The sequence below is a fragment of the Ambystoma mexicanum genome, chromosome 7p (assembly GCF_040938575.1).
Source record: "Ambystoma mexicanum isolate Mex_15411 chromosome 7p, UKY_AmexF1_1, whole genome shotgun sequence".
NCBI lineage: Eukaryota > Metazoa > Chordata > Amphibia > Caudata > Ambystomatidae > Ambystoma > Ambystoma mexicanum.
The window spans coordinates 646,919,827-646,940,262 of NC_090939.1; the positions used below are offsets into that span (position 1 = coordinate 646,919,827).

A 20,436-nucleotide genomic window follows, 5' to 3' on the forward strand; every position below is an offset into this window, starting at 1 on the left:
GTTTGGAAAAGTTGCAAACTTCCAAAGTAGCTGTAAAATAATTGGGAACAGTGATTCGCAAACCTGTTCAACCGCTGAGTTGGAGGAGTCTGTCCGTTCTGTTCTTCAGTTGGAAAGGCGAGGGGACAATTCTCTCAAAGGGGACAGAGGAGACTACCTCGTGGTTCACGAATACGTGGGAGTAGAGCTGCCCAAACAACCTATGAATCTTTGCAATCCTTGGCAGCCTAACCAAAACCTCTTCGAGGTCTTAGTTCACAGGACTGTGGTGGGAGGCAGACTGACATAGCATTTGAAAGAATGGCAAAGTATTACTTCAGATGCTTGGGACATGCAAATAGTAGTACATGGTTACTGTCTACCGTTCATGAACAGGCCTCCGAATTCTCAGCCAAGCAGCCGCTCATTGAATGATTCAGATCCGCTCTTCTTGCACAAGATCACCCTAGAGAAATGTGCAATAGAATTGGTACATGCAGCGTTAAGGAACCAAAGATGGTACTCCCCTTACTTCCTAATTCCCAAAAAGGACTGGGGACTGCGTCCCATATTGGACTTGAGACGCTTGAACAAGTTCCTTAGGAAGGTAAAGTTCAACATGGCCAATCTTCTGCAAATCCTGCAGTCCCTTCAGCTCCAGGATGGAATGGTGTCATTCGATCTTCAGGGTGCTTACCTGCATGTGCCCATAAATCACAAGCACAGGATGTACCTGAGATCCACCATTGTTAGTTCTCATTTTCAGTTTCGGGTTCTGCCATTTGGGCTCACCTCTGCCCAGAGGATCTTCACCTAATTAATGCTGGTAGTAGTTGCATGTCTTAGGAGGGGGGAGTTATTCACATCAACCCTTACTGGGACGATTGGCTGATTAGGGCATGTTCTCCCGAACAAGTTATGGAAACTAACCGCATCACCTGCCACTCCCTCCACAATCGGGGCTTCTTTCTCAATTTCAAGAAGTCCCACATAACTTCCCAAAATCTGCAATTTAGTGGTGCCGTCCTGGTAGCTTCCTCAGGGAAAGGTTCGCCACTCAAAGTGAGAGCTCAACATATTCTGCATATGGTCATGAAGTTTCAGAATGCCCAACGATTGTCGGTCTTTATTTACATTTTTTTGCGGTTGCTACGTCTCAGGGCATCTTGCATTTTCCGGGTGCCAGATGCCCGTTGTCCAAGGAGGCGATCCCTTCAGTGGGCCCTCAGATCCCAGTGGTCACAGTCTCGAGCAGGATGACAACCTTATTCTGGTCCGGAGCAAGGTTACACAGGATCTCCTGTGAAAGACCTGCAAGGAGAATGTGATGAAGGGAGAACCCTTTTGGCAATCAAGGCCATAGATAACAGTAGTTACAGACTCCTCCCTCACAGGTTGGGGAGCTCATGCAAACAATCTGGCAATCAGCGGTCATTGGTCTCCATCAGAGTCCAAACTACACATAAACCTTTTAGAGCTGAGGGCAATCAAACTGGCGCTGATGGGCTTTCTGCCCTCGCTGTGGGGGGAAGAATGTTCTGATAATGACAGAAAACACAGTGGCCAAGTATCATCTCAACAGGAGAGGAGGTGTAAGGTTGCTACCACTGTGCAGTGAGGCAATGCAGCTGTTTTGGACACTGCAAGAAGGAATCTTTATCGGCCGTACACCTAATCGGAGAAGATCACACACCTGCAAACGCTATGAGCAGGCAGAGCACAGTCTCTTGCAAGTGGGAGTTGGCTCAGGAAGTCTTCATAGAGATCTTTGCACTTTGGAAACTCAAGTGGATCTGTTCGCTTTCATTATCCACAGGCAGTGCTACCCGTTCTGCTCCAGGGAATGTCCTCACGTAGGAGCTCTGGAGGACGCGTTTGTGGTGGATTGGGACTTTCCACCTGTTCCCTCCAGTCTCCGTCATTCCTCATGTCATCCGGAGGTTGAGTACGTTCGGGAAGTCCATGATCTCGATTTCTACGCATTGGGCCAGGAGCATGTGGCGCCCTGACTTTCTAGACATGTCAATCTTTCCTCTGATTCGTCTTTCTTAAAGAGCAGACCTGCTCATTCAGGAAGGAGGTCACATTCTCCACCCAGAAATCAGAACTCTGAACCTTCATACCTGGTTTCTGTGCGAGATACATAGATTGGGATATCCCGGAAGACGTAATCGAGGTGTTGCTTTCGGCCAGAAGGCCAGCAACTAAAGCTCTAAACCGCTTCCATTGGAGCTGGTTTTTCAGCTGGTGTAGGGACAAGAATATAGACCCTTTTTACTTATGGCACACCATCAGTGTTATCTATCTTGTTGTATCTAGCCCATCAAGGCCTGTTGATTTCTACTGCAAAGGGCTATCTTGCAGTGCTTTCCATGTTCAAGTGCTTACCTTAACAAGGCTCTTATTTTAAACATCCTATTATCCAGTTCGTGAAGGGACTTATGAACAGCTTCCGACCTGTTTGTTTTATTGTTCTGCTTTGGGACCTTAATTAAGTTTTAAGCTTTTTTTTTTTCCAACTTATTAGGTTTCAATTCGCAAAGCAAACAGACATTAAACCCAACCCCTGCTATAACCCACGCACCCCCAAACAATTGTTCATTGCAATACAGTGCATCAAATATAAGATTGAAAATGTCCACAGTAGTGTACAAGTGGCCAGCTTTACATGTATTATTTATTCGTTTTCCCCCTGATGTCAAGTCTATTTTAGACTTCTTGTGGCAGTACATTCTGCCCACCATCTTCAGTGGACACATCTCCGAAATGCAGATCAATAATCCAACGGTCTACTACCGGTCGGTACTAGAGCCGCATACAGTGTCTCTCTGTATTCACACATAGTCATAAAGGATAAACATTCTCGGAAGCTTGGGGCATTAGATTTCCCCAAAGATTTGCAAAAACAGACCTAGCGACAATAAATGCCATGCTTGCTAACCATTTCTCGGACCTAGAACCGAGTCCGTAGCCGCCAGCATCCAGAATTCTGGAGCGTTTTGGCAGGAATAACGCAGCATGGTGGACATTGCTGCCTCAAACGCTGTCCCGAAGGGCTGCAAGCGAGTGCAGGACCAGGCGGCGTGCCGAAAGTCTGCCATATACCGAGTACATCTATCACACTGTCTCGGGATAAAATCTGTGCAGCCTTCCATGAGTATAGTACACCTGGTGTAAAAACTTGCAATGGATTAAACGCAGACGATGAATTATTCAAGGGTACAGATTTTATTTGTTGGCAAATCCGTTTCCACTGGGCATCCTTTAATACCTTCTCCAACACAGATTTCCATCTGAGCCTAGATTTTTTTGTTTTGATCAAAGAGGGTCTCTGTTCTCTAATATCAGTATGTATTGTGGAGACCAGTGTCTTGGCAGAGGGAGATGTAGTGATGTATTGCAAAAGTGACGGGGTCGCATGAGCACATGGGTAGTTAGACCTCTAGTTTTTAGTGTCTCTCGTGATCAAGCACCCATCCACCACAAGATCCCCCAGAGATTGTATCCCAAAATGCTCAAAACCTTTTCATGTGAGAGTGGTATTCCCTGGACCCCAAATATAGCAAATGCTGGAGAGTTAAGGTTATCATCACCAAATGTACCCGCCAGTTTTTTCCACACCATGCATGTTGGCTCTTTTGGCTGTAACTCCAACTGGTTCCCAGCGGCTGGACCCTGACACAGCAATCCCCTTGGATCCTCCGGGAACATAACTACTTTTTCCAGGGAAACATGTGGGAGAGGGGACCACCACCAAAAAAAGTTGTGCAGCTAAAAAATGTATCTGGGTACTAGTCCACCCTATTCATAGGGTGCTGTTAACACATTGTATGAAATTCTTGCCAGTTTCCCTGGCCATAACAGACGTATCATCAATTTACGTACTCTAGCTCAGAAACTGGATGCCGGCCAGATTGGGGCATTGTTAAATATGTATAAGAATTTCGGCACAATAATCATCTTAGCTAAAGACATTCGGGCGGCTCGTGAAATGGGCAGGAGGATCCAAGTTTCCACTCTGTTCCAATCTTCTTAAAACTGTTAAATAGTTCTTCTCAAATAGTTCTGTCGAGAAGGTAGTTATGTGTATATCCAGATTACGCATGCCCCGAGGACACAATCTTAACTCTATTCCAACATCCCCTCGATACACCAAAGGGGTCATGGGCAATACCTTCTATTTGGACCAGTATATCTTCAGTCCGGAGATGCCCCAAAATGGTTGGATGGCAAGAACTGGCTGCAGGTTTTCCCTAGGGTGTTTTATGTACAACCTATCGTCTGCGTTCAGCGATAGAACGGAAACATGAGAACAGACCCGAACTCCCCGGTGAATATGAAATTCCCTAAGAAAACATGTAAGGGCTTCAATGGCAAGCGCAAAAAGGATAGGGGAAAAGGGGCATCCCTCTTGTACCCCGGGACAGAGTGATATATTCGGACAGGATTTTGTTTGTGTATATCGCAGCCTGAGGCTCTGTATATAGTAAAGGCACCCAAGGGAGGTAAAGCAGGCCCAAGCCAGAGTGTCTCAGGACCGCAAATAGGAAGGGCCATTCCACTGAATCAAAAGCTTTTTGAGCGTCCAGAGCGGCAATCACTATAGGGATTTCAAGGTTCACATTATGCATTAGTGAATAGCCGCCTTAAGTTGTTCTGTGTGGTTCTACCAGGGATGAAGCCCGCCTGGTCTGGAAGGATCAGCTCGGCATATATGGAAGGAGACTAGCAGCTACGGTTTTAGCTAAAATGTTGTTATCCGTGTTAACTAAGGATAAGCGTCTATATGACGAGCACTTTCTGGGGTCTTTCCCCTGTTTCAACACTACCATCACAATAGCCGTTCTGGTGGATTTGGTTAGAACTCGTACATGCATCGTATATGTGGGACCAGTAAATCTGCATTCCTTATATAGTTCTATAGTGGCCGTCTAGACCTGCAGTTTTACCGTTAGGAAGAGAAAGGATTGTTTTGAATGGATTGTGTCCTCTAACGTATTCCACATCTTTGACATGTAATGTCAACAGCTGTGGACTTCGGAAACTTGTCGGCAGAGGGCGTCCTGCGTCAATGGTGTCGGGTCGATGTCCCTCGAAGGCCTCTGTCAAGGGCGACGTCACCAGATGTTATAAATAGGACGCACGGCGCCCGAAGCCTCAGTCCGTTTTTTCTGCGAACGTGTTAAATTCGTGAAACTTGGCGCGCCTCGTGTGTTCGTTACAATGTCTTTCTCTTCGACCCCTCCGACTCCACGGTCTGGCTTCAAGACCTGCCGGGACTGCAGGTCGAAAATGGCGCTCACCGACCTGCATCGCATTTGTTTGCGATGCTTGGGCGAGTCGCACGACACCGACGACTGGTCGAAATGCCAGTCGATGACTGCCAAGGCCTTGCAGAAGCGGAAGGGGAAGCTCCAGGTAGGTAGGGGCTCTAAGCCTGTTAAGTGCCGGACTTCCAAGTCCAAGGGGGTTTCCACCAACGACTCGAGGGGCGACTCTCCGCATCGGAAGGAGTCCTGGGGATCTCGGTCCGGGAGTGGTTCCCGCCACTCGTCTTCCTCGTCCCGGCACACTAGGAAGCACTGTTACTGGTCGCCTTCCACGTCCTCCTCGAAGGAAGGTGCCTCGAGGAAGGTTACGTGCCCAACAAAGTCCCCGACTCCGGAGGAATGGCCGGCGTTTAAAGAATCTATGTTAACGATTTTTCAGTCGCAGGGCACGGGTCCAGATGTGCCTTCTGACGAAGCCGGCCAGGATCGGTCTCGTACCGCTGCTCGCACGCTTTCGGGCCAGCGCCGCGATTCGCATCACGAGCCTTCGAGGTCCCACACAGGCAAGGTTTCGAAAGGTCGCAAGAGATGTGTCTCTAGGTCTCGATCCTCGTCTCCAGCGAGACCGCAGCAACCTATTGACGGCTCGGGCTGGTGTCGACTCGTTCGGCGCAGTGTCCGTCTGATTCGGACGTCAACGCTTTGCCGTCGTATCAGCCCACGTGCCTTCGGCGCTCACGACGTCGAGGTTATTGACGCTCTCGACGTCGAAGCCGTCGGCGCCTTTGAGGATTTTTTCTCAATGTGCCTTTTGGAGTACCCAGATCTCATGGATCCTCCAAGGAAGGCTACTGGGAAGTCTGTGTGGCCAGTTTTGGACTCCAGGCCCTCTTCTGTCCCCAGGCCTGGGTTTCAACTCCCTATGGATGACCTTTATGAAGAGGAAGGAAGGTCTGAGGTTGAGGACCCTGGTGACCTTGATGATCCACTTTTTTCTGGCGACAGTCAGTTTGAGGAGTTGCGGCAGACTCTCCATGATGCCAGTGGGTTAAATACTTCTCCGGAAGTGAAATTCGGTAGGCCTAAGCCTGGGGCTCATGCAGAGTCTTTGTACAGGAGGCTCATGGCGAGGGTCTTGGAGTATCTGGGCTGGTCCAGTCATCCTGAAGACTTTGTGCAGGATGATTTGACTGACATTTTGGATCAAGGTCCATCCTCTGACCCTGTTTTGCCATTTCATCTTACCTTGCAGAAAAGGGTGGCAGCTGCTTGGCAGTCCCCGGAATCTCTTCCGGCTGCTAATAAGTCTTTGACCAAGAAATACCGCCCTTCCACTAGTGACCCCAGCTATTTATCTACTCGCCCCACTCCCGAGAGTTTGGTGGTTGAGGCGGCTACACCCACCTCGAGGCAGGCGGAGTACCCTACCATCCCTCCGGATAGGTACGACAAGCGCTTCAAAGGTTGGGTCCGGAAGGTATTTTCTGCTGGGATCATGGCTTTGAAATCGGCCGACTCCACATCTGCCTTGGCAAGGTTTTCACACACTCTGTGGAATTGTTTCTTTGGTGGCTGTGCATATTCCCGAGGGGGAATAAAGGGATGGGTTCCTTGCTCTCATGCAGGACGGCAAGGATGCCATGTGCGAATCCCTTCAGTCTGGTTTGGATACGGCCGACAGTGTTAGCCGGTCCATGGCTGCGAGCACTGTTATACGCAGATTTGCGTGGTTGCGGAAGTCAGGGTTTGCTCTGGATGTGCAGGCCCGTCTTCTGAACATGCCTTTTGATGGCGCACATTTGTTTGGCAGCAAGGCTGACTAGAGCCTTGAGAGGTTGCAGACCTCAAAAGCTGCGGCAAAATCTTTAAGCACTGCGGTGCGTCAACCTCCACTTTTTCGTCCTAGGGGACAGCAGTGGAGGGGAGGTTCTTTTCGTTACTTTGGTGATACGAGAGGGGCCGCCAGTCAAAGTGGCCAGTGAAAAAGTACCTGTGGTGGTCGGGGAAATTGTGGGGCCAAAGCCGCTCAGGCAGCTGCCTCTTTGCCTTCAGGCACTGTCACAGTCACTTCCAAACAGTGATGAGGCCATGTCCCATGGTTCGTCGGTTGGGGGCAGACCGTCTCAGCATCTCGAAGAGTGGCGAGCCATTACTTCAGACATGTGGGTTCTGGATACCATAGCCCACGGCTACTGCCTTCCCTTCCTTTAGTGGTCTCACGACAATCCACTGGGGAAAAACTCTTTAAAGCTTCCAGGTCTGCTCCTTGCGCAGGAGATTTTGTCACTGCTGGAGAAAGGCGCTATAGAACTTGTGCCTGTAGTGGAGAGGAACAAGGGATGGTATTCCCCTTATTTTTTGATCCCAAAGAAAGATTAGGGATTGAGACCCATCATGGACTTGCGTTGGTTGAACAAACCTCCCCGTAAGGACAAGGTCAAGATAGTTACTCTTTCTCAAGTCCTCCAGGCCCTTCAACTTCAGGATTGGTTGGTGTCTCTGGACCTCAAGGATGCCTTACTTTCATGTGCTGATCCATCCCACACACAGAAAGTACCTGAGGTTTGCGGCTGGCGACTCGCACTTTCAGTTACGGGTCCTGCCATTTGGATTGATCTCCGCCTGAGGGTCTTCACCAAGCTAATGGTGGTGGTGGCAGCGTACCTCAGGCGAGGGAGGGTTCACGTCTACCCCTACCAGGACGACTGGCTGATCCAGGCGCGCTCTCCCGAGCTAGCGTTGGATCATCTCGGTGTCACCTGCCGCACCCTCCACAGGCTTGGCTTCTCTCCGAATTTCAAGAAGTCGCATTTGACATCTTCCCAACAGCTCCAGTACATTGGGGCTGTGTTAAACACGTCCTTGGAAGTGTTTGCCTCCCAAGGTAAGGGCTCATCACATTGTGCAGATGGTGGACAAGTTTCAACATGCCCAGGGTCTCCCGGCTTTCGAATTCTTAAGGTTGCTCGGCCTCATGGCATCCTGCATTTTTCTGGTGCCAGAGGGCCTGGCTGCGGATGAGATCCCTGCAGTGGGCTCTCAAGATGCAGTGGTCACAGTTCTCCGGCTAGATGTCTTATCCCGTTCAGATTCCACTCTGTCTCCCAGGATCTGCTGTGGTGGGCCAATGAAGGGAACCTGATGAGGGCGGAACAGTTTTGGCAACCGTGGCCGGAGGTGACGCTAGTGACGGATGCTTCCCTCACAGGATGGGGCGCTCATGCCAATGACTTGACCGCCAGCGGTCGTTGGTCTCTGCCTGAGTCCAGACTCCACATCAATTTGTTAGAGCTGAGGGCCATCAGGCTAGCCCTCAAGGCATTTCTGCCCTCTGTACGGGGGAAGAGTGTCCTGCTCATGACGGACAACACAGTGGCCATGCATTACCTCAACAAAAGGGGTGAGGGCTAGGGTCACTTCCGTTGTGCAGAGAGGCAGTGCAGCTCTAAGTCTGGGCCATCCAGCAGGAAATTTCGATCTCGGCAGTTCATCTGGCCAGAGACGAAAATGCGGCAGCGGATGCTCTGAGCAACCAGAACACGTTCTCTCACGAGTGGGAGTTGTCTCAGGAAGTCCTTCAGGAGATCTTCGCCCTTTGGGAAACCCTGCAAGTGGATCTCTTCGCCACCAGTGTCAACCGGAAGTGCGTGCGATCTGCTCAAGGGAATTTCCTCCAAGAGGAGCCTTAGGAGACGCGTTCGTGGTGGATTGGTAATTCCCACTGCTGTACACGTTTCCTCCAGTCCCCGTCATTCCTCAAGTGTTGCAGAGGTTCGGTGCCCACATGATCCTCATTGCTCCGGATTGGGCCAGGAGAGCGTGGTACCCGGACCTTCTAGAAATGTCCATCTGCCCTCCACACAGTCTTCCCTACCGAGATATATATATATATATATATCTTTCTTTCTCTCTCCCTTTCTGTCTCCCTTTCTCTCTCTGTCCAGTGGTCAAGACTCCCAACCTTCACGCTTGGTATCTGAAAGGTTGAGGTATAAGGATTGGGACCTTCCAGATGACGTGATGGAGGTGTTGCTTTCGGCGAGGCGGACTGCAACAAAATCCCTGTACCTTTGCCGTAAATTCTGTGACTGGTGCAGAGATCACAATGTTGATCCTTTTCAGTGTTCCATTCCTATGGTTTTGTCTTTCTTACTTTCTTTGGCCCACAGGGCCCTTCAAGTCGTAACATTAAAGGTTACCTGGCAGCGCTGTCTATCTTTAAGCGCTCGTCTGAAGAATGTTCTTTAAGATTCCTTTGATTTCTCAGTTTCTGAAAGGACTGACTAATGTATTCCTGCCGTCCCCTTTCCCGTTGCTAGTTTGGGATTTGAATTTGGTTTTGAAATTTTTCATGGGTGCTCCGTTTGAACCTTTTGCACTCTTTTCCTTTGAGATTACTGTCCTTCAAGACTGTGTTCTTGGTTTCGGTTACTTCCGCTCGCAGACTGAGTGAATTGCAGGCACTTTCATCTAAGCCACTATGTTTCACAAGGACAGGGTTGTACTGCGCTTATGTCCCTCTTTTCTACCGAAGGTAGTTTCTGAATATCATTTGAGTCCAGTGGCGTTGCTAGGGGGGGTAAGGGGGAGCTATAGCCCCTGATCTTTTGGTTGTAGCCCCTGATAGAATCTCAGGAGCTACAGCCAAAAGACTAGCTAGCCCACAGTCCCAACAGTTCCAACATTAGCTTAGCCCCGGGTCTTTTCCAGACCTAGCAACTCCCCTGTTTGAGTCAAAAGGTGGTTCTTCCATCCTCCTACCCTCCGCCTCATCCTGGTAAGGAAGAGGAGCGACGCCATCAGTTGGATCCTAGGAGAGCTCTGAGCTTTCACATTTCTAGGATGTCCAGGGTCAGAGTGGATGATCAACTCTTTGTGGGATATGCTGGACACCGATTGGGCCAGGCTTTTACCAAACAGACCTTATCCAGGTGGATTATCCTCACCATTACGGAGTGTTACTGATTGTCAGGAAAGGACCCTCCTGACGGGTTGCGAGTTCGTTCCTATTAGGAATATTTGTGATGCCGCTACATGGGCTTCAATACATACCTTTGTTAAACATTCCCTGGATACAATCCATGGTCAGGATATGGCCTTTGGAAAGGCAGTTTTTTATTCCGCAATCTAATTGGGTATGCTAAATTATTTTCCCTCCTCCATTTACTGGTACTGCTTTGGGAGTCTGTCAAAGTTGTGGAATATATTGGAGGACACAATCCATTCGAAGAACAAGTTACTTACCAAACTTGTAACGTTCTTTCGACTGGATGTTCCTCCAACGTATTCCACATCGCCCTCCCAGCCTGCCCCTCTGGAGAATTTCCTATGCAATTGCAGCTTCCGTTTCCGCAAGGCTAAGTGCAGTAAAGCAGGCATGAGTCTGGTGCCACACGTTCTGGGGGAAAAACTTAAACTGAGTCTACGGGCGCCGTGCGCCCTATTTATAACATCCGGTGACGTCGCCCTCAACGGAGGCCTTCAAGCGACATTGACCCGACACCATCAACGCAGAGCGCCCTCTGCCGAAAAGGTTTCCGAAGTGCACAGCTGTGGACATGACATGTCAAAGATGTGGAATACATTGGAGGAACATCCAGTCGAAAGAACGTTACCAGTTTGGTAACTTCTTTGCGAACATCCGTCTCCGACAGAGGGTCATTAAGCTTCTCTCCTTGTGCCGGATCAAGCCATCCTAGGCAAACCTGGTCCAAATAACGTGATTTTGTGTCTCGCCGCACATGTAGTTGCGATGTATATAGTTAGTAATACCTGGTAAAAATCGAATTGATCTGCCTGTCTGGGCACTCGAATCTCACCAATATCCTCCGGGAGTCGCTCCCATTTAATTTTCCACACTAAGGTATGGCTGGGACGGTCACCTTCCCCATATGTGGCTGCCCTAATAGGATCTACCAGGAACCTCTCCTCCCGTTACATAAAAAGGTGCAACTCTTCTCGTTTGATCCCAACAGTCTCCCTTGTCAAATGGGAATCCCTCGACCCCAGCTGCACCTCAAGATCTTTCATTTCCCCTTCTTTACTAGAAATGGATCTACAGATAGTTTTCACCACCCTGCCCTCTCTAGACGTGCAGCAGCCCCTAATGAACACTTTGAAGGCTTCCCACATAATCCTAGTATCAGGAACAGACCCCACGTTGGCCTCTCAAAAGGTTTGAATATCCTGCCTAATGTTCTCTGGGAAGAGGGCGTCCTCCAGTGCACGTGCCTTTAAACACCATTGCATACATTTCTGGGGCTGTGGGGGGGAGGACAAGTAAAAAGAACCTTAACTGGGGAGTGATCTGAAAGGAAACGTGACAGAATCTGGGCGTCACTGGCACCGTGTAGCAGATTCAATCTAAATATGACAGTCGATCCTTGAAGAGCTATCATAACCACCAGAATAAAAGGAGTATTCCCTAGAGTGGGGTGTAGCACTCTTCATACGTCATACAATCTGTGGTATTCTGCCAATATCAAGCCATTTAGTCGCCGCCCTGGGCAGTATGCTCTGGTGCGTTGTAGATCTATCTAAGTGTAGTGTCAGCGCTATCTAAAAATCACCTGCCCATATGGCATAATATGAAAATCTATGCAGGTGGTTAGCACAATTATGGAAAATGCCTGGACAGTCAGTGTTCAGGCATATACATTTATTATGAGAACCCTAGGGCCCAGAATCTCCCCCACCAGGAGCAGAAACCGGCCCTCCAGGTCCCCAATTTTGTGAAATTTAAATGCCACTGTTCAATGTATATATTTTGCGACTCCCCATGAATGTGTGGAAAAGGCAGAGCCGTATCTGTGCACACCCCAACCTGCATATTACGAGGCTCGCAGTCTGGAGCTAAATGCGTCTCTTGTAAGCACATAACATTTATACTGTGATTCCTGGCATAGTTAGCAATGAGTCTGGACTTTTTAGGGTTTGTGAAACCCTGTATGTTCCAAGATAACAGAGATAATATCTCCTACTCTTGCTTCATGTAGTGACAGCGTTGCCCTTCAATTAAACACCAGGACCAATGTATGCACCACCACATTAGCACATTGGCTAATAGAGGCCTTTCTAGTACACACTGTTTTAAAATGATAAAACGGATAGATGCATTAAAATTGCCACCCCAAACCCTCCCAACCCGATACAACTTTGCAGTCCCCCCCCCCCCCCCCCCCCCCCCCATCAACACAGACCCAATACCAGCCCCCACCCTCGCCAAAAACCTTGGCTGGGTACATCATTGCGTAGCTCTTCCGCCTCAAGGTGTTATTTGCTGATTGAAAGGTCCTCCTCTGCTCTTGTACCTGAGGGCTGAATTCCGGGAATAGTCTGTTGCAGAGCTCACCCTTCTCCCTGGCTGCCTTAAGCAATTCATTCCAATCATGGTAATTAAAAATGCATGCAATAATGAGATGGTTAGGGGAACCAAGTGGAGATCTAGACGCCAGGGAGTGGTGCACTCTTTCCATGAGTAACATCTTGGACGTGGGGGTCAGCTAACACCTCCAGTAGTGTCTTTTCAGCAAATTGCTCCATGTTTGTAATGGGGGTGGTGTCCGTTATACCAAGGATGCGCACATTATTGCGCTGCAACCTCCCTTCTAGGTCATCGTTTTTAGCTGTGATTTTTTTTTGGACAGTGTGTTGTAAAAGGGAGACCTTCTGCAAGCCTGTCAACTTGTCCTCCCGCACACTGATTCTATTCACTGCATCTGTCATGCTCCCACATAGTTTGTCTATTTGCACTGCAGAGATCTCTACCTTGGAGGTTAATGCATCAATTTTTGTGCCAAGAGTGTCTGTACTATTCCTTAGTGCCAAGAGAGTATGGTTAAGAGTTGCAACGTCCAGCAGGGAGCGGCCCGGAGCAGGCAGCTGAGGGAGGCACTGATGCATCCATTTTGGTGTATTGGTCCAGTTTAGATTTTCTTGGGGCTCACCATTGCATACCACACTGCAGGATATCCAGGATCTCAAAGACTCTGCTAAAACTTCTTAGTACGAGGTATGTGTGCATGGATATTATCAACGAGCCAAGCACTGTTGCTTGTGTGGAAATTAGATGACATCCAGCAGAAAGAACATTACCAGTGGTAAGTAATTTGTTCTTCTATTCAGAGGCAAAACTGTCAAAATGAGAGTGCTGAATTGGCAGTGGTGCTACCTTATTTTCTCAAGAGAGCTATCAGGCTTTCTGAGGGTGCAAAGTTTTGAGAGGGCCACATCTGAAATAAATGGTGTTTTGGGTTTGAATGGGATGAGAAGTCTAGTCTGTTATTTTCCCAAGGTAAATATCTGCCACCAGTGTATAGCCTCAATCTTCAATTTTTTGATTTTCTCCCCGACTTAGAAACAGATCAGGAATTGGTGAGCTTGCATGCAGAATAAAGTGAAACGTATGTGATCGCACAAAATGCCGTCGCAATTTGCTTACAGCTGAAGAGTCGTAATTGCCTAGAGTTAAGACAGCTTAGGACTATCTGCAAAATGGATGGACCTGGTGATCTTTTTCTTCCATTGCTTTGTAAAAATGTATATTACCTTTTGTTTTGACCATTCTACAGGCCCTACCTGAAATGTTTGAATTTGCTTTAATGTTCTCTGTGATATTATCGCTGCCCATGGGTTTGCTATTTCAAATAAACGATTGAGCAGTATATTGCCGTCTAAAGTAAAATTATGGAAAATAAATATTTGCTCCCAAACTACTGCATATTCTTTTCAAAGTCTCTCAATCCTGAAAAAAGGAACTTGACAATTAAATATTTGGCTTCACATTTACAATTTCAACCTTTATAATGCATGATTTTTATACTTAACAGAAAGCAGAAAATGAGGACTCTGAAAGTCATCCCCCCAAACAAGAAAAGAAGAAAAAAGGACCAAAGGGTAAAAAAAATATGTTGAATGACGACGAAGAGAGCGATGATATGGAAAGCAAAGATGCAAAGACAAAAAAAACACAGAAACCAAAGCAGGAAGTCTCTGATGATGACAGCGATTATTTTAATAAACTTGGCAAGAAAACTAAAGGGAAAAATCAGCAAACCAGTAAGAAGGTGGATTTTTCTGAGGATGATGAAGCTCCTAGCAAAATCATTAAAGAGCAGAAAAAAGCAGATTCATCTGATGGGAGTGATGAGGAATCTGATCACTTAACACAAACCAAGAAGGATCAAAAGAAATCTCAAAAAGGCAAGCCATCCCAGCAAGATGAGAGTGGTGATGAGGAAGAGGAGCCCTCATTCAAAATGAAGACAGTTGCTCAGAAGAAGGCTGAGAAAAAGGAGCGGGAGAAAAAGAAGCGTGAGGAAGAGAGGGCAAAACTGAGAAAGCAGAAGGAGAAAGAGGAACCAGGTGGTGTAAAAAGTGAACTGCCAAAACCTAAGGAACTTCCAAAGGCAGTTGAAGAGGAAGTTGGTCCCAAAAAGGAGCCAAAGCCTAAAGTACCTGTGGAAGTTGCTCCCACTATTCCTTCAGAAGAAACCGGAGATGCTGCTGATGCTGCTGAAGGTCGGTATCCGAAGGATTAAGTTTACTAATCTATAGTAATTAACCAGTGTTCCCATGTACAAAATGTCAGATTTAGATTTCTGTGGTTTTTAGAAATTAACTATCCTTTTTAAGTCAGGAATACAGACAAAGAAATTACATGAGGCAGTTTACAGCCAGTATTAAAAGAAAGGAATGTAAATCCTTTTGGGACAGTACATGCCTTCTTTTGGAACCAAGAAAAACATTTTTGAGATTTTGTGTATGATTTGTGTTATCTGACAGTCATTTACTTTACGTAGTTGGCTTAGATGAAGGTTTGGTTAGCAAAGTACTACTGTGAAGACAGATCTCTCTCACTCAAGGCTTTTGGATCTGCTTATATTACATACTTGCTTATATTACATACTTTGCATAGTCTGACATCTAGTGGTAGTCGCAGAGTATTACAAGATTTGTTTTAGAAACTCGGATGTCTGCAGGGCGTCTAAATAAAATCCTTAGTGTGAAGTGTACTGTACCCCATGGTCCTTTACATGTTGAGGTCCCTCAGATTGTTTCTTTCAGTCATCGTGTTTGGTCGCAAGTTGCAGAGTTCCTTTCCAGGCTGATGCCTTTGACTAGTTACATTTATTCGTAGAATTCTCTTCTTTCTTTACTGTCCACTTATGCTGCAGCGTCATCCAACTGCTTGACGGCCCTCGACTGAGAACTCCATTGTTGATGACATCATCGAATCGACAACCAGACACGGCCCTCACAGGTCTCTTCGGGCCTCAGCCCTTACTGTAGGGAGAGAGGGGGAGGTTTTAATACAGCTACTCCTTTCAGAGAATGCATATTCTGCCACCTCTTTTCCCTTTTTCTCGCCTAGCTGCCCTTTCCATTTATAATAGAAGAAACACCTTTTAAATCTTGCCTTACTTGTCATAGACAATTCCTGTGGAAGGACACGCACCGAGTGTGCAATTATGGTCTCCCTAGGGACCGCCCTGAAAAAGCTTTGCAAGTCTGCTGGACCAAGTGCTCGGCCGTCCACGCAATACAGGCTGAAACCTCCATCGACGTGACAGAGGATTCCAGTGAGGGCAGTATCGGTATCATTAGTGATGCCAAAGGTGACCAGTGTTCATCAGAACCCCACGTGCGGGCCCCCGACTCCAATAAGCAGGCCTGTGGCTCTGTGACGGAGACAACACCTGGCGGCCATAGCATACACATGTCTAAACACACCAAGCACATGGCACACGGCCGACATTCAACTAAATCGTTGAGTGTCGAGGCCCACACGGTATCTGCAGAAAAAGCCTCAATCTTCCCTGTCCTCTGGGCCATCGCTTATGCTTTCTCTTCATGACAGGCCCCCAAAACTGGCCCCCAAAGTCAGTTCGAACACCACGTACAAAAAGGCCCTCCTTTCGTGTGCCGAAAAACAGACGATGAAAGGTGCATCAGAGTCCCCTAAACAAACACTGAAAATGCAAGAACTAATTAAAAAACACATCCCTGCTACCCTGTTAAAGACAAGGTCACTGAAAAAAATCGAAATCTTGGACACCTTTGTCTTCCCGAAGCTCAGGTTATGGGTTACTCCTCCCCTATAGACCAACTCCTAGGCGCTATGCATTACAAGGATCAGGCACCCTCCCAAAACACTTATACCGCTTCAGGCTTTCCACCCTCCTATGACTGGACACCTGAACAATTCAACCAAATTATGAAGAGGATGTCATGCTTGGTTGACTTTATGGACAAGCATCCTGAAGAACTAAAGTCCCTTAGAGACGCCTCCCAGTCAGGGGCCTCAAAACATCAACATCCTGCCAAAAAAAACACGTCTTGACCCACAGCCAAGCACTTCCGCCCTAGGTCCCCCGGCCTCCACCTACCAAGACCCCATTTGGGACATGTATGGTATTGATCTCTCAGGGTCGCAAGACCCCGGCTCTCAAGGAGACCTATACAGTCAGGACTAGTACTACGATGATGACATCTGTCATCCAGTTGCCTGACCACCAAGATCAGCCGGTAGTACATTCCCCTGCAGATAATCGGCTCCAATGCAACAAACTGCTGCTGAAGGCTGCCCAACATTTCAGTATTTACACCCCAGAGGCACAAGGAGACAAGGACTTTGTGGAGGACATTGTTGGCGACAAGAAGTCCGCCACTCAGTTTATCCCCCTGCTACTGTCTATACAGAGACGTATACAGCCTTCCTTATTTACACCTACGTCACAACGGCGGTTAACCCTGGAATAGAACAATTATTCAGGCCAGTGCCCACAGACCCCCTGTATATTAGGGGTCAGCTAAAACCTGACTCACTGGTCGTCACCACTACCAGAAAGAGGGCTGTCACTCCCCTGACATCGGCTGAAGACCCGCCAGACAAAGTAAAAAAATCTACACTTTCAGAAGGAACGCCGCCCTTATCAGCATAATCAAGCAACCTAGGATTGCAAATACTACACTCCTAGCTAGTTATGGCTGCCACATGTGGGATGACTAGCAGGTTGAAGCGGTTCCAGAACCACTAAAATCACAATGATTAAGCACCATCTCAGAGGGCAAGCAGGTATGTAACTGCATCTTTCAGAATAATCTCGATGCAGCAGACAGTGCAGGCTGCATTATCACAGAAGGCACACTCATCAAGCACTACGGCTGGCTCAGACAGTCTGGTTTTAAATTGGAGACCCAGGCCACCCTGCTTAACATGCCGGCGGAACCTAATTTCCTTTTCGCTAAGGCTGTCAAAGACGCCCTCAAGAGCGCAAAGGAAGAGTATGGCGCTCTAAAATCCCTCGGCCAACTAACCAACAAACCCTCTGTACAATGGGGCTCCTCAAAATCCAGAAGGTTTCGGGGTCAGGGTTCACAACGCTCTTCCGGATACACTCTGGGCAGACAGTATTCAGCTTGGGGTCCATCTCAAGGACAATCTTCCTCTTCTGGTTTTCAAAGACGAAATCAAAGATCCAGAGGAAGAGGCAAAGCCCCACCTGGGAGAGGCTCCACCCCTCCCAACAATGATGCAACACTGCAGGTCCCCTCCCATGCCACCTCACTAGGTCAAATTTTACACTTCACCCATTCATGGGAGGGGACAACGTCAGACAAGTGGGTGTTGTCCACTGTGACATGCAGGTATTGCATCAAACCTTTTACAAAAGCCACCCAACCAACCGCCCGCCAAGACACAAAGAAGAGTGGTGCATATTATTAGAAGTAGTGAAGACACTGCTGGAAAAGGACGCCATAGAGATTGTCCCAGCAAATCGGGTATACAAGGGTATTTATTCAACGTACTTCCTTGTGCCAAAGAAGGACCTTTGCATGCGCCCAGTCCTAGATCTGGCCCTGGAAACAAATATGTCCAGCCCCAAAAGTTTTGCACAACCATGCCTCAAGAGTTAATCCTCGTCTTAAAACAGGGGGACTACCTGGCAGCATTGGATATGAAAGATGCATACTTTCATATTTCAATTCTCCCTGCGCACAGACAATTTCTGCGATTCAAAATAGCAGGAGTTCACTACCACGTCAAGGTACGCCGCTTCGGCACCGCCTTAGTGCCAAGAGTATTCACAAAAGTGCTTGCAGTAGTGGCAGCACACCTGCGCAGAGAGTCCATCCCTGTATAACCCTTATCTGGACGACTGCTAATCACTGGGGAATCTCCTAAAATTTGCAAACAAAATACACAAAAGACGATAGGCCTTCTTTTCAATTTGGATTTCTCCATCAACGAAAAGAAATCCAGTCTAGTGCTCGCCCAAATAAAACAATTCCTGAGAGCAATTCTAAAGACACAAGAGGAGCTGGTTTTCCCATCAAACGAGAGTACAAAACATGCTGTTCCATGTACCTCGCTACAAGGCCGGTCGCCAGCTCGGGATGATGGCCACGTGCATTCACTTGGCACGACACGCGCGCCTGCGCATGCGGCCAATGCAGGAACGGTTATCGAGCAGTTGTCTCAGGCAGGCGGTCAGTGGGACGATCTAGTGGTTGTTTCGCTAACCCTGGTACAGGCTCTTCGCTGGTGGTCCATGAACAACCTGCTAAAGGGAAATCCCTTCCTCTTTCCACCAGCACAAGCAATCCTAACTACAGACACCTCACTCACCGGTTTGGGGGGCGGGGGGCTGACGTCCTCCACCACACAGCCCACAGGCAGTGGGCACGCGCTACAACACAGACACATCAACTTCCCAGAACTTTTGGCAGTTCTCAAGACTCGTCAAGCCTTTCAGCAACACCTTTCAAATCACAGTACAAGTCCTCACAGACAGTACCACTGCCATGTTCTACATAAAGAAGCAGGGAGGCGCACACTCGGTCTGTCCAGGCTATCCCAAAAAATTGGCAAGTGGGCACTCAAGCGGCACATGTTCCTAACCTCTCAACATGTTCCAGTGTAACTAAATGCTCTGGCAGACACTCTAAGCAGATATCCTCTACCAGAAAAACACGAGTGGCATCTCAACAAAGATATCCTACAAAGAATCTTCTCCCAATGTAGTCATTCCCCGTTGGATTTGTTTGCCACAAGCCTAAATGTGCAATGCCCAGACTTTGTGTCCAGGATTCCCCAACCAGGGTCCAAGGGGGAACGCCCTATGGATTTATTGGTCAGGGAACTTTGCTTATGCTTTTCCTCCAAAGTTACTCCTCGGCAGGATTGTGCACAAGATGCACCAGTAACAAGCGATTCTAATCCTGGTTGCTCCTATGTGAGCAGTTTCCACATCTGCTCAAACTGGGGATGTGGGACCCAATCAAGCTCCTGTGCCCCTACAATATGCTGACACAACACAAGGGAGCATCCCTCCACCCTCGTCCTCAATCTATGAACTAGGCAACCTGGCTCCTGAAGTCATAGAATTCGGCCACTTGCATCTTCCACAAAGGTGTATGAATATCCTAAAGGAGGCACAGAAATCCAACACCAGTCACTGTTATTACAGCAAGTGGAAGAGATTTGTGCTATGGTGCATGTCACAAACCTTCAACCCAATCGAATGTTCCCCATCTAACATCCTATACTACATGCTTTACCTACCAGACTCTGTCCTAGTATTCAACTCCATTAAAGTACAGCTGGCGGCTCTTAGCTTAAACCACTTCACAAAACAAGATGTTCTGGTGGAAAGTTTGTGTCATTAAAGCATTTGTGGAAGGGTTAAAGAAGCTATACCCTCCCATCTGTAACCCTCCAATGGGTTGGGATCTTAATGTTGCGCTCCCCAAACTCATGGGTCTGCCCTTTGAGCCTATGCACAAGGCCAGTCTAAAACATTTGACTTACTGCATTCCTAGTAGCAAACGCCTCTATAAGGCGTGTCTGAGCTACAAGCTTTATCCGTATAAGACTCTTTCTTCATAATCCACAAAGACAAGGTTGTCCTGAGAACATATCCTAGGTTTTACCTAAATTCATTTCAAAGTTCCATGTTAATCAATCCATAGAACTTCCTACCTTCTTTCAAAATTCATCCAACTCTGCTGAGAGAAGCCTCCATACACTTGATGTACGGAGGGTGGTCTTGTACTATGTAAACTAAACCCCTAAGGAAAACAGACCAACTTTTTGTTCCCATAGCACCTGGGAGAGAGGGCGATCACATATCAAACACTATCTCTAGATGGATAGTTAAGTGCATACTGCTCTGCTATTCCCTAT

At 47.7% G+C, this 20,436-nt stretch overlaps 1 protein-coding gene across 1 annotated transcript in view; it reads left to right on the top strand.

The window, feature by feature from the left end:
• The window catches only part of EIF5B (eukaryotic translation initiation factor 5B), a 1,211,079-nt gene that overhangs the window by 206,403 nt on the left and 984,240 nt on the right, over window positions 1-20,436 (top strand). The window contains exon 4 of the mRNA XM_069636688.1: window positions 14,078-14,768. Coding sequence (XP_069492789.1) covers window positions 14,078-14,768 — 691 coding nt within the window. The remainder of the gene's footprint in view (window positions 1-14,077; window positions 14,769-20,436) is intronic.